This window comes from Protopterus annectens, chromosome 2.part2 (genome assembly GCF_019279795.1).
Source record: "Protopterus annectens isolate FY-2018-M chromosome 2.part2, PAN1.0, whole genome shotgun sequence".
Lineage (NCBI taxonomy): Eukaryota > Metazoa > Chordata > Ceratodontiformes > Protopteridae > Protopterus > Protopterus annectens.
In genome coordinates, this window is record NC_056730.1 from 901696967 (window position 1) to 901711645 (window position 14679).

Sequence of the window (14679 nt, forward strand, 5' to 3'; positions counted from 1 at the left end):
GATAAAGTTTGTGCAGCAGCCACTTGGTCAAAACCTCATACTTTTATCACTAATTACAAAGTTGACAAGGCCTCCAGTGACAAGGCCTCCTTTGGATCCATGGTCCTGAGAAATATACTCCTGTGAGCCACCCTAGATTGATGGTGCTTGGGACGCTACCCATCAGTAAAGAATGAATGGCGAGATTGAACAACTTCACATAAAGAAGTTATGTACTTACCATAACGTTCCATATGAGTTGTTCATCTTGCCTTCATTTTTACATCCCTCCCTCCTGCCTCCTCCTGGGCTGATAGATGACCGAGATGCTGGTTCCATCCTGGTTACTCAAACCTTCTCGTCCATTTCTTTAGGAATGTAGAATGACATATGGTATTAGTATATGCAGCAAACAAGATCTGAGGTAATTCACAGGTGCATCATGGGATATGGACTTGACCTTGAGCTATTTGAAGACCTCGAGCTTTGCAATTGGCTGTATCGGAGCCAAGGGATTGGCACCGAACCCATCAGTAAAGAATGAAGGCGAGATGAACAACTCGCATGAACATTATGGTAAGTGCATAACTTCTTTTTTCCTTGAATCTATATAAAAAACCTTGTAGAAGGAATCACATTTTACATAGGAATAGTATGCATTCCAGATATAGCTGTAAGAATACAATTAAAAGCCAAGGGATGAGGATTTCTAGGTTAGTCTGTGAGGAGGTAAAGTTTGTCAAGCAGTTGTCCAGTTTCAAACCTGACCTTAGATCTAGAGGTTATTCTGGGACTGAGGTTGACCAGTCTTTAACATTGGAGACTATAAATAGGAATGGTTGAGCTGAACCCTACTTTTCCACAGTGCAACCCTCAATAGAGAGCAGTGCAGTAGCAGCTGATCATTTTAGGGTTGGGATACCTATACTAAAGCTATCTGTGATGTTTTTTAAAAAAATGGAATATATTGAAGGCAGATGATAATTTAAGGGCTATTTTTTGGGATGAAGCAAAGTTCACATTTACAAATGGGAAATCCCTAAATGGTTTATTATGTTGTAAGAGATATGGCAGGAATGTTGTGCTGCAGTCTGATAGGAAAGAGCCCTGTTCCTGTCAGGCTTGCCGTAATTGTAAATATGTAGATGTGAATGTGAATTTATTTAAGCAGCCGTCTACAGGAAGAATTTATAGGTTTTCTTTTTATGGTGATTGCTTCACTACCTATCTCGTCTATTTAGCTAGATGTATAATTTGCCATTGTTTTTATGTAGGGAAAATGAACCACTCTGAAAGAGTGGGTTTGTGAGCATTTTTGAGACAAAGATGTGTAATATGAGGAATTACTTGGCTAAACATACTGTGAAGTATGGGCCTTCTCGTTCTTTTGTGGATTTTGGTTTTGCGAATTTGTAATAATGACCTGAGATTGGGGGAGTTAGTAAATAAGACAGAACAGTTTGAATTGAGGTGCATTTTACTATTGCAAGCTGATAAAGGTTACAGGTTGAATAAAACTGTATCCCTTAAACCACACCTTAAATCACATCCTCTTTTTAGACAGGTAGTAGAGCTCATACTCTGTCTTTGTTTTTTCCTGTTGGCTTTTCGCCAACTATTTATTTGTGGCCATACCCTCTTTGGACGTGATAGGTTATTAGCTGCAGTCATTTTTATATGATTTTATTTGCGATGTAGTGATAGAAGTTTGTTTTCACATTCTTAACTATACTTTAAACTATGCCCCTTTTTAGGGCAGCGAACAGACTTTAAAGATATCTGTATTTTTTTTTTTTTTTTTTTTTTGCTATTGGTTCTTTTTGAGTTTACTCCCTTTGTGGATTTGATGGGCTATTATTTTGCCTTTGCTATATGAGCTACCCAATTGTATTAGTGTTAAGTTCATGCTAATTTTGCTCTTTTTGATAGGCAGTCTAGCTTCTTGATACGTTTGCTATTGGCTGACTGTACTAATCTATTCAACTTGATCAAATTCCTTACTGAGACAGCTATTCATTTGTTTTGCATTTATTTAGATTTAGTATTATATGACGTGATATTTTATGATGTGATCTGTTTGGTTGTTGATTATGGAAATGTTTTTTTCACAGTTTTAAGGATATGAGGAAGCACCATGTAAAGTGTGAAAGCGCTTATCTGTTCATGTTATGTTGTTTGATTGTTTGATTTTATTATTTTATGTTAAAGTGTTTGAAGTTTTACCCTCGCTCTGCATCCTGTTTCTACCTGATCCCTACAAGATACTGTGGTTTACAACACCCAAAGCTAACATGCTTAAACACAAAATACAAAACATTCTTTCTGAATGTCCCTGGGGTACAATGGCGCATCATTATACTGAACAAGATAAGTTATAGGGCCTTCTATGCAGCCCCTAATATTATCGGTTAAGCAATGAATTCAGCATAATGTGGTACACACACACAAATAAATTCTTACAACAGGCATGTTAAATCCAGCATAGAGACATTGGTTTGAGAATGTACAGGCAAAGATAATTTTTTGCTCGTTTTTTATTTTTTGTTCCTCGACTGGAAAGGAGGGAAGAGTTTCAGTGCTTTAACTTGCCTCTGTACCACTGCAGCAGTTGAAGGGGGGAGCCATAGGACCATGGCTCGACTGCAGAAGATTCTTTGAGAAGGATCAGAGGCCAATTGTTTTTGGAGCTTAAGGTCCTCATTGCTGTATGGGAAACTAACTGCTCCCTCTTGTAGAAGTATTTTAAAGACATGCAAACATAGCAAACAGAACCTTATCTAGTGTTGTCAGGCAAATCCAATTGCCAGCAAAAAAGCTGTTGTCTGCCTCCTCGTGTCTTCACAATAATAATTGCTACATAATACCATTGATGTTCCCAATTTACAGACTTTACCTGGGGACTGCATGGTCAAACTTAATTTTTCCTTCATAACAAAAAATGTTAAAGCATACCAGAGTCATCCTTTGGGAAAGTTCTCCACCTGTCCTAGGTAAATAAATTCTTTGTGCCTGTTCATTTGACAGATCCTGACTCATTATCCCTGTCCGTTCCTCAATTTTACATGGCATAAAGTCAGTGCAGTCAGAATCCTCAAGTTGCTCCAAGAATCTCAGTAAGGTAGAGTTTTTCTACATACTCAGTCCTCTAAATCTCTACATTTTTACTGCATTTCCTGTAGTCTACCTCCCCAGTCAATGTTAATCTTCACCAAGATTCCTCCTTCTTTCCTGTAAGGCCCCTTCAATTGCAATGCATTTTGATCACTTAAGTCTGAAAGTCTAACTAATTTAGCCAGTTCAGCCATTATTATTTGCAGAGTAGCCTCCTCTTGCATATCGGGAGAAAATTGTTGAGGGTTTGTAATCATGGTTTCCATAAGTTCCTTTTTTGATGTGGATATTGTGCAGCTATTTTTCCTTTTCTCTCCCCTGAATATAGATCACAAGCTAACAAACAGTGGGTTCTACAGACAAGCAGGAAAACCGGCACCTGACAATTTAACAAGTAATAAAACATTGTGTCAGAAGAACCCAGCACGTTTGCTGCTCTGCTCATCCCAATAGGAAGTCTCTTCTTACTGCAACACTTAAATGACATTTGCAAACTGTGTAAATGTTGATTTTTGTCTCTGATTAGTATTTTGTTCTCAGTTTTTACATTCTGTCATACTGAACTGTCTCCACTACAGCAGAACTGCTACATTGGGAATAATACTTTTTTTCCCTTCTCTCCAGACTTTAGCAGAAAAAAGTAAAGAGCTGGACAGGTTACGGAATGAATGGACATCTCAGTCATCATTGCTGACCACAAGACATACACAAGAGATTGCTGTAGAGAGGGAGAAAGCACATCAGGTAAGTTGAAATATTCTTTCTCGTTTGTAAAGCTGAACAGTTGGATGATGGGATGTTAAATCTGCTTTTTATACTTTCAGTATTATATTTATCTAATTGCTTACCATTTTGAGTTAGTACTATTAAAAATGTTGATTATTACATTATTCCATGAAAAAGAATTGCATAAACAGTACTGCAGCTTTTAAAACCATGCAACACAAGAACTAGTTTCACCATATTTAGTACTCTGAATACAAAATAACTGTGATAAGATTTTGTTTTACTCTTGTAGACTTTATCCACATTCCAGGAACTCAACTTTGTCAAACCCCAAAAATAGTTGAACTCATTCACACTTATATCACCTTTTTGTATCCTTCCAGTTAACACTCATAGTGACCTTTTTAGGGTGTTGTTTTTTATCTAAATGACTTGCTTGTTAGTAATGGCCAGTATTAGAAAAGAATGACACCAAGATTGTTAATCTAGGATGTCCTGCAGTAGTAGTAGTTGTTACTTATTATTCATGTCATATTTATGTTCATATTTTAATAACTAAAAGAGAATGTATAGTGTTGAGCTATGTGGTGTGAAATGTCGTGGTGGGAGATGGGAAAGTTAATCATCAGTGTCCATTTACATTGCAGGATTGTTTGCCAGTAATTAAGAAAACAAACAATATTTCCGTTCTGTACTTAATATTTAAAAAAAAATTACTTATGACCTATCACATGACATCAGGTATAACTTTTAGGTATTGTTGAAGAAAGCCATCCTTGATATTTGAACTACGTTGCTCATCTTGAGAAATAATCAGTGTTATTTATAATGCTAATTATGCAGTTAAGCATATGTTTTCATATTTCTGTAAATATTTTATTAAACTTACACTCTGAGAGGAATTTCTTGTTGTCATATGAAAGCTTAAGTTTTGTGAATAAAAATGTTCTAGCAATGTATGTCTAGGCTGTACAATTTCCCAGAAAGGACATTTTATTTGTGAATGTTTAGCAAAAAATGTAATTCTGGGTTTGTGTGCATTATAATGTTTATGGAAAGATTATGTATGAATGCACTGTCGATTTTCACTGTAGAGAATACTCCCTTACTGATAAAATTGCTATTTATGCAATCTTAATGGTTTGTATTGTTCATAAAATATTTACCTTAATTTATCTTATGCTTCTTAAGTAAATTTTTCTAAAACATTTCTGGAATGGAAGGATGTGTGCAGGCAGCTAGAGGTGTAACATTCCACACCACAAAGCTGTTAATGAGTTAAGACTATTCCCTTCTCTCTAAAGCTTCAACTGTTGTCTGCACTCACTATAGTGTTCTTCACATCTTTTTACATTATACTTCTGAATTTGTACCCCAGAAAGTGGGCGGCCATGGTGGTGCAGCAGTTAGTGTTGTCGCCTCACAGCAAAAGGTTCCCTGTATCGATCCTCGACTGGGATGTCTTCTGTGCGGAGTCTGCATGTCCTCCCTGTGGTCGCGTGGGTTTCCTCCGGGTGCTCCGGTTTCCTCCCACATCCCAAAGACATGCTGTAAGTGGATTGGACACTCTAAATTGGCCCTAGGTGTGAGTGCGTGTGTGTGCTTTCTGTGGAAGGTTGGGCTGGCAACTCGACACTGTAAAAAAAACTCCACAGCCAATCATGAGCAGACATGTGATCCGCTGTGGCGACCCCTAATAGGGAAAATCCGAAAGAAGACTCTTTAATTTAAGTGTTGGCTGTATTCACTGCCAGTTTCTATTGCAGAATGTGCACATTGAAGAAATGTTTGCACACAGGAGAGCATTTACTTGTCATTTTTGCTGTTAAGAACATATGTTAAGTTGTCAATCTCGCCTTCATTCTTGCTGGACGGGTTCGGAGCCGATCCTCGGCTCCGACTCGGCACTTGCTTAGCTTGAGAACTCCTTTTACCAGCTCGAGGCAACCCGATATCCCATGATGCAAGGCGGAACTACCTCAGATCTCGTTTGCCGCTTTGCGAAGAGGTCTCCTTTTTTGCCAGCTGAGGTAAGTTTGAGTTTTTCAAACAGCTTAGTCAGGGTTTATCTTCCCCTTTTTCCTATTTTTAGTGTATAGTGTCCATACATTCACCCTATTCCCCTTATAGTTTTAAAAATATTGTTACTTTATAGAAAGTTTTCAGTTAGGCCTAGGCCTCCCTTATTAATCCCTATCTGTGTGTCTGTGTTGCGGGATTAATTTGTGTGACTGTTTTGGGGTGTGTTTGTGAGTATATTGTTACTCTTTTCTTAGGCTATGTCTAAGGCGGTAAAGGTCTCGGGCTTCAAGAAGTGTGACTCGTGCTGTCAGAAAATGTCTCTGACAGACGGTCACACTTCTTGTGTTTACTGCCTGGGGCCTTTACACCTGCAGGACTCCTGTGCTTTGTGTCACTCTTTTAGCCAGCGAGTCCTGCAGGAAAGGAGGAATAAGTTAATCCTCCGTGGCTTACTAAAGCCGGAAGGTTCACCCACTAAACCTGGGTCCAGTAAGCCTTCCAAGCCATCTAAGGGTCAGGCTACAGCTTCTAAGCCTTCCCCGGTGGCTCCGACTCCGGAGTCGAGATCGGCTCCGGCCGGAGCCGATCTTTCTTCTTTTCAGCTAGGGTCGGTGCCGATCGGTTCCGACACCCAATCTGCTGTTGCCTTGGCTCCGGCTGGAGCCGACACAGTATCCAGTATCGGAGCTGAGAAGCCTTCGGCTCCATCTGGAACCCATAGGACGTCGGCTCCGATGACTTCATCCAAGAAGAGATCTCGGTCCTCGTCTTTGGAATCTATCCACTCGGCTCCGGGGTCTCCTCTTTTGTCGGAGCGGAGTCATCGGAGCCGATCTTCGAGATCTTCCAGGCTGTCTGACCACGATTTAGAGAGGGTGGTAAGCAGGCTGTTAAAGTTGCAGGCACTGGCCCAAATGCTCCATAGCCCATCTCAGCAGACTTAGGCTATTGCTTCACCCCTTGAACTTCCTCCTCCGACTCTCCACCAGAGTTCGGAGCCGGAGCTTCTCGGGACAGCGACTGTGTCGGCGCCGGAACCGATACATCCTTTTTCGGCTCCGTCGTCTTCAGCTCCGATCTCCTCCTTGAGACCTTCCTTGGAGGGATCCGGTCGTCGAGTTTCCCTTGTCGGCTCCGAGGGGGCTAGTGGCATCGGACCCTTATCCGATCCCGCTCTCCCTCTCGGGGCTTCGGCTTTGGTAAGCTCGGCACCGACATCAGCCTCGGAGCCTTCTCTCTCAGTGGAGCCGGGAATTCCTATTTCCTCGGAACGGGAATATTCCGGTCTCCCGGGGAGGGGAGCCTTTGAGGTGATGAGGAGTGTCCTGGCACCTGAGCCAGGTCAACGGTCCATCCCTCTAGCTCCTCCCTCTTCGGTGCCTGTAGACGCCTCTTGCCAGCCTGTTGCTCTCAGGCCCAGGGATCCATCGCCCCAGGTTTCCCCATTGGGAATATCTTCCTCTTCCGAGGTTTCTCCTGATCCTACAAGTGAACCCCCTCGGAAGAGGACGTGTAAGAGGAAACACACAGACTCCCCTGAGTCTACTACATCTGATACCGACTTAGATGAGTTGGAGGGTTCCCCACGATCCCCCTCTGAGGATGTCTCCTTTTCAGACATCTTTGAGCTCCTCAAACAGAGGGGGAATTGGCCCTCCATTGACCCCTCCGAGGATGAGTCGGTATACCTGGAGGCTTTTGGATCCCGACCCTCCACCTCCTGGGTGTCTCCGCCTTTCGACCCACTTATGCAGGTAGTGGCTCGGAAGGCGTGGGCAGCTCCAGATTCTGTGGAACCTGTCCCCAGGAGACAATCCAAATTTATTACGGCCCCTACGGACAAGCAGTTTCTTTCCAAGGGCGTCTCTGTGGATGCTATGGCGGTGGCGGCGGCCACTAAGAAGGAACTGGTAGATCCTTCAGTACCTGTCCATCCTCCTAACAAAGATTCTAGGACCATGGACAGGTATGGAAAGCGGATGTTTTCTTCAGCGACCTTTACTATGCGTTCGCTGAACTACCTTTGTCACTTCACCAGGCTTCAAAGAGATATTCTCAAGGAACTAGGTGAAGTGGTCCAGGATCCTTCTGCTGCTGGGGCTCAAGAAAAGATTGCCTCACAGCTAGCAATCCTAAATTCCTTATCCAACTCCTCCATGCGGCTCATATCCTATGCAGCCGATGGAGCGAGCAGGGACGCAGGCACAGGAGTGGCTCTTAGACGTCAAGCCTGGATGCGGCTTTGTAATTTTGCGGACCCCTTTAAGGCGTCCTTCACCAATACCCCCTTTGACGGTTCGGCTTTGTTCGGACCTCAGGTGAAGGAAACCTTGACCAGGTGTGAGCAGGACGGTAAAACTCATTCTGCCGTTGGAGTCCATTTTTCCACCCCTTCTAGACCCTATCCCAAGGGTCAGAAGGGAGGGAAGATGTGGTTCCGCAAAGCCCAAGGAGCTACACCGGACACACGTGGTCAGTTTACTCCCAGAGGCAGAGGGAGTAACAATAATAGACGCCACCCTAGAGGCGGGGGGGGGGTCCTCAGAACCAGGGCAACAGGGAGTCTCTTCCTGAGAAGCCCTTTCAGCACCCCTGAGGTGCTGCCCGACTGTCCACCCTTGGAGGCAGTCGGGGGAAGGATTTCGCTGTACCCAGTAGCCTGGCATTCCCTTTCACAAGATATGTGGGTACAGTCGATCATATCCGAGGGTTACAAAATCCCCTTCGAAAGGTATCCCGTACCTCAACAATCCCTTCCAGACATCTCACCCGGTCAAAGGGATTTGGCAGAACAGGAGGATTCAAAACTCCTAGAAAAAAGAGCCGTCCAGACTGTTCCGGCAGACCAAGTAGGATCCGGCATCTACTCGAGATTCTTTTTGGTCCCCAAAAGGGCGGGAGATTGGAGACCAATATTAGACCTGAGCAGTCTAAACAGATTTGTCAAGAAGGCAAGATTCTGGATGGTCACGCTTCAGTCCATTCTGCCCTTTCTGGGCAAGGACAACTGGATGTGCTCTATAGACCTTCAGGACGCGTACTATCACATAAAGATTCACAGGCGCTCCAGAAGGTTTCTCCGCTTTTGGCTAGGGAACAGTCATTACCAATTCAGAGCCCTGCCCTTTGGCCTCACTTCAGCCCCCAGAGTGTTTACCAAATGCATGGCAGTAGTCACAGCTCATCTGAGACGTCAAGGATTCCAGGTGTTTCCTTATTTAGACGACTGGCTCCTCTCCGCCACCACCAGGTGTCAGCTTCTTCAGACCAGAGACTACACTCTGTAGCTTTGCAGGAGTTTAGGAATTTCAGTGAATTTCGAAAAATCTTCTCTGCGGCCTTGCCAATCTATCACCTTTATAGGCGCAGAATTAAGCACCGTCAAAATGTTAGCCAGACTAACAGATCAAAGAATTCTGGACATCCAAAAATTCGTTCGGATTCTATTGCAGAGCAGCAAGGTCAAAGCCAGGTTGATACTAAAGGTTCTAGGTCTTATGGCTGCGGCCATTGTTCTTCTACCACTGGCTCGCTTCCACATGCGTCTTCTGCAGTGGATGTTATTCACTCAGTGGTCGTTCCACAGTCTTCCGATGAGGCACGAAATCTTAGTCACACAATTGTGCAGAACTCATCTGAACTGGTGGATATCTTCCCCTCTTCTTCATCAGGGCCGACCTTTTGTTCCCCCTCCTCCAGTTGCCACAGTTACTATGGATGCCTCTCTGATCGGGTGGGGGCGGGCATTATCAGGGCAGGATGGTCCACGGGACATGGCAACCCATAGAATACCATCTGCACATAAATGTCCTGGAGATGAGAGCGGTGCTTTTAACGTTGCAAGCCCTCAACGACTTTCTTCCCGCGGGGACTATTGCAGTACAAACGGACAACATGTCCGTGGTCTGGTACATCAACAAGCAGGGCGGGACCAGGTCCTATCCGTTGTGTCGAGAAGCTCTCAGACTTTGGCAATGGGCAATCTCCTCTCATCGGTTTCTGATAGCAGCGCACATCCCCGGCAGGTCCAACCTCTTGGCGGACAGGCTGAGCAGATCCATTCTCATGCCTCACGAGTGATCTCTCAATCAATCTGTAGTGGCCAGATTTTTCTGAAGTGGGGCACATCTTGTTGCAATCTTTTTGCTACACCCCAAAACAAGAAGTGCCCCGATTTCTTCACACTCTTTCCCCTACCAGGCCAACCCCTGAGAGACTCTCTAACCCAGGATTGGCCCCGGGGACTTCTGTACGCTTTTCCTCCTTTTCCCTTGATTCCACAAGTCATTTAGAAAGCCACCGTTTTGAGGGCCAAGTTGATTCTCATTGCCCCTTACTGGCCTCGACAAATTTGGTTTCTGTCTCTGCATCATCACCTCCTGGTGCAGCCCTGGCATCTGGACCCAGTTCCGGATCTCTTGATCCACCAGTCGGGTCAACAGCACCGGGCCATTCATTCTCTCAACCTCACTGCTTGGTTGCTCCACTTCCTTCCCTAGCCAGGCTTCCTATGATCTCTGATCCGGTCAGAGATATCTTAGTGGCTTCTTTAAAGTCGTCCACCAGAACCGTTTATGCTAGCAAGTGGCGACGTTTTTCCATTTGGGCAAATTCCAAAAATATTGATCCCTTTACTGCTCCTGTGCATTCTGTTTTAGATTTCCTGGCTGAAGTTTTTCAGTCAGGATCTTCTTCATCTACAGTTAAAGTTCAACTGGCTGCTATTTCCAAGTATCATGTTGGCTTGCAAGATCATAACATTATGTCTCATAGACTATGCAAGGCCTTTCTGAGAGGAGTGTTTCTCCTAAAGCTGCCAATAAAACATCCTCCTCCACAATGGGATCTAAATTTAATGTTGGCATCCTTAATGTTACCACCCTTCGAACTGTCTGCTTCATGTTCATTGAAATTATTGACCTGGAAAACTATATTTTTACTGGCTGTCACTTCAGCAAGAAGGGTTTCCGAGATTCAAGCTCTCTGCATCCGTTCTCCTTACTTGGTTTTTCACAAGGACAGGGTATCCTTAAGAACGAACCCGTCCTTTCTCCCCAAAGTTGTTTCTCAAACCAATATTAATCAATCCATCGATCTACCAGTCTTTCTCCCAAATTATTCTGACAGAGCTGAACAAAAGCTTCATTTTTTGGATGTCCATCGTCAGCTCAGGTACTATTTGCATAGAACGAAACAATTCAGGAAATCGGACCAATTATTTGTCTCCTATGCAGAAAACAGGAAAGGTCTCCCAGTGTCTAAAGTGACCTTATCCAGATGGTTGTCTTCCACCATTTCTTATGTGTATTCACTGAGGCAAGCAACTACCTTCTAAACCGAAAGCACACTCAACCAGGAGTCTATCCACTTCTGCAGCCTTTCAGGATAAGACTACCCATTGATACCATTTGTGCAGCAGCTACTTGGGCCACTCCTCGTACCTTTGTCTCTCATTACAAGTTAGATTTGGCCTCCAGAGACAGGGCCAGTTTTGGTTCCACAGTTCTCAAGAGTCTGTTCCATTGAGCCACCCGGGATACAGATGCTAGGGACACGGTCCCGTCCAGCAAGAATGAAGGCGAGATTGACAACTTAACATTTAGAAGTTATGTACCTACCATAACGTTCCATGTTAGTTGTCTTCTCTCGCCTTCTTTCTTGCGTCCCTCCCTCCTTCCCCCTGGCCTGGACAGATCTTGAAGAGTTCCTCTTATCAGGTTGTTTCCTCCTGAGCCTTCATTAGAGGACTCCTTTATTATGAGCTTGGGTTTCCTAATATATGTTAGGTTAGTCCTTAGCAGGGTAGGTTAGCTACCAAACGAGATCTGAGGTAGTTCCGCCTTGCATCATGGGATATAGGGTTGCCTCGAGCTGGTAAAAGGAGTTCTCAAGCTAAGCAAGTGCCGAGTCAGAGCCAAGGATCGGCTCCGAACCCGTCCAGCAAGAAAGAAGGCGAGAGAAGACGACTAACATGGAACGTTATGGTAGGTACATAACTTCTAATTTTCATATTTTGATTCCTGTTTTTATCAGCTGTTTCAGCATTTTCTGTATATTGTCATTTTTTTGCCACTTTGCTGAATTTCTGCCATCTCCACAACCTTATTCAACACATTTTCACCTCCTTTTTGACCAGCTCTCATTTTTATTGCTTTATTTTGGATCTGATCGTGCACATGTTAAACAATTCTTCCCTTATTTGTGCATATACTTTGTTGCCTTGTTTCAGTTCTCTAGAATACAGTTATTTCCCCATCATATGGCTTTTATTTCTTTAAACATGCAGTTGTTTAGCTGTTTTACATACTGTTCATCTGCTAGAGGACTAAGTACTTGGTACTGGAGAAATGTCTTATTTAATTTTATTTCTTATGTTCATTAGGTCACTGTTACATTAGTATTTAACCATATGGGATGTAACCTGCCAAGGATGTCAGATGTCTGGAAAGGCTACTAAATCTTTTGGGCACCTTCTGTATGCACTTCTCCATTTGCTAAAGTACATGAGCATGCTTATTTAAGAGTGACATACGTTTTCTGAAAATCAAAACTTCGTTGCCATTTTTATGCTTAGTCAGACATGTCATCTTATTGGGTTCAGTATCAGCAGTCTACATTTGTTTAAAGTTTTTTTTGGAGGGGAGGCAGACAAGTACCCAGTTGGGGACCTTCCTTTTTCTGTAAAAATGTACATCAACCATTGCCATATATCTGTCAGGAAAGGGAAATCTGTGTGTATAAGGCCAGTAACTTATAAGGATAACCCACATGGCCTGCATTTTCTGTTTGGGGGAGAATCACAATGTTGAGTCTTGTAATATTTGTTTATCCTTTACACCTGAAACAATTCGTTCCCTGACACTTTCTTGACAAACTGATGTCTGAAGGTTTTGACACTTGTGAATATAGTTTCTGGCTCATCACAGATCCTCTCCCAAGTAAAGAAAAAGAGAAATTTCAAGAGTTTTTTGAAGAGACTCATTCATCTCTTTTCAGCATTATGGGACAGATAGAGCCATTGTACTAGTTTCACAGCTATTGGACCATCAATCTGATACAGTTGTTCTCTGTGTGGAGTCTCCATGAGAAGCCATAAAGACCCAAGAACATTGCACATCCTGTCACATCAGACTTCAGGCACCCATAGACAAGAAGAGAGAAATGCACTTCATTGTTACTGAAGGTGAGGGAGCAGTTCCTTAAATCCTGGTAAGGGTTGAAATGCCGGGGTCATTGGTGATTCTTCCTTTAAAATATTCAGACTAGAAACCCAAAAGAAAAAAGTCTCAGAATACTAAGAATTTGTCTTCCCCTTCTACACTGTCCAGACAGAAGAGCTGTCAGGAAGACTGGGACAGATTTGCCCAGGGAAGTAGCACAGTCTTTACAGTCTTCCACTCCAGTGTCTGTCTATGTAAAAAGGAAGAGCTGTCCTCCTTCTATGGAGGAAATCTCTGAACCTGTAGAAGAAGGGGCTGGACTGTGTTTCACAGCTTTTGTCTCCCATTCCGTATGAATCTGAATGTAAGGATACCTTGTCCTCAGATTCTCCAAATGAAGAAATCTCTTTCTCTGATAACATAGTTCTTTAAGAGGGAGGGAAGGAAACTCTCCAAGGCTCAAAAAAGATATTTTCTGGGATTCGTGAATGCCTTCACTAAGTGTACACCGTTCTGAGAGAACAGACAACATAAGCATAGCATACTTTTTTTTTCTTGCAACCTTAAATATCAAGGGGGATTCATAAAGTTACCACAAAGTGTAGACTTACATGTACACTTAATGTAATCTTTGAGTGTCTAGAAAACACAAAATGTGATAGGGATGTTCTTGAATGCAGATTGTGTACACTTAGCGTAGGTGTTAATGAATCTGGCCCACTATGTCATGATCAGTTTATTTTCTTGGAGCTTTGATGGATGCTTTCAGTGCTTCTGCTCCTGATTCACAACCCCCGCACCAAGAAAACCAGAGAAATGTTATAAGTGTCTCATAACGTTTATTTTCAGAAACCCCTTTGGTGCCCTGGCTTAGATTTCTGTGGACAGAAAAAAATAGGTCAAACCCCTTGCTTCTTTTAATCATATCCCTTATGAAAAAGACAACAAGGCATTTGACCGGTATGGAAAGAAGGTGTATGCTTCTTCCATGTTAGCTTTCAGAACAAATTACTGTGAGAGGACATATGGCAAAACACTAGCAATCTACTGTTAGCCTTCCTGCTACTGACAGAAAAATCAATTTAACAGATATGGTCAGTTTGCCTCCCAGGTTGCCAGTCATTCAATAAAATGTGCATAGAATACAGTGGATGCTATATTCAGAGCCTGAACAGTGATGCACAGAAATGCTGTGGTTAAATTGTAGACTTTTCCTGAAGGGTGCTAAGGCCCAGATTTTAAATGCCACTTTGGTGAAAAATTTGCTTTTTGAGAAATCCTTTGGCTGAGATACTTAAAAGTTAAGAGGAAAGAGGAAAATTAATGCAGTTGGTTAAATTACTCTTTTTTTCTTCTATGTGGATACTAGAGGAGATGCTATCCTTCCAACCTTGGGCCATTCTTTTGGAAACCTTTCAAACCTGGTCAACAGAAATCTACAACGCAGCAATTTAAGAAAACAAATGTCAGGGAGACCCAAAAAAGAAAGGGGATGGACCCTAAAGATCCTACTTTCTGAGGAAAATGCTTGAATATGTTTCCACCCCAGACAATGTCCTAAGCTGGCAGACAGTCTTTTCCACTCTTTGCAGGCAAATAACATCAGATCTGATATCTTTTTCATCAGTTCCTCAACATTTGGATTTTAGATCTGACCTCTAATCCATTTTTGGCCACTTCT

At 42.9% G+C, this 14679-nt stretch overlaps 1 protein-coding gene across 3 annotated transcripts in view; it reads left to right on the forward strand.

Annotated features, from left to right (window-relative positions):
• LOC122795841 (spindle assembly abnormal protein 6 homolog) overlaps positions 1–14679 on the forward strand; it is a 1219651-nt gene that overhangs the window by 710721 nt on the left and 494251 nt on the right. For all 3 annotated transcript variants that reach the window (XM_044064218.1, XM_044064220.1, XM_044064219.1), the window contains exon 7: positions 3715–3834. In XM_044064218.1, the coding sequence (XP_043920153.1) occupies positions 3715–3834 (120 nt within the window). The remainder of the gene's footprint in view (positions 1–3714; positions 3835–14679) is intronic.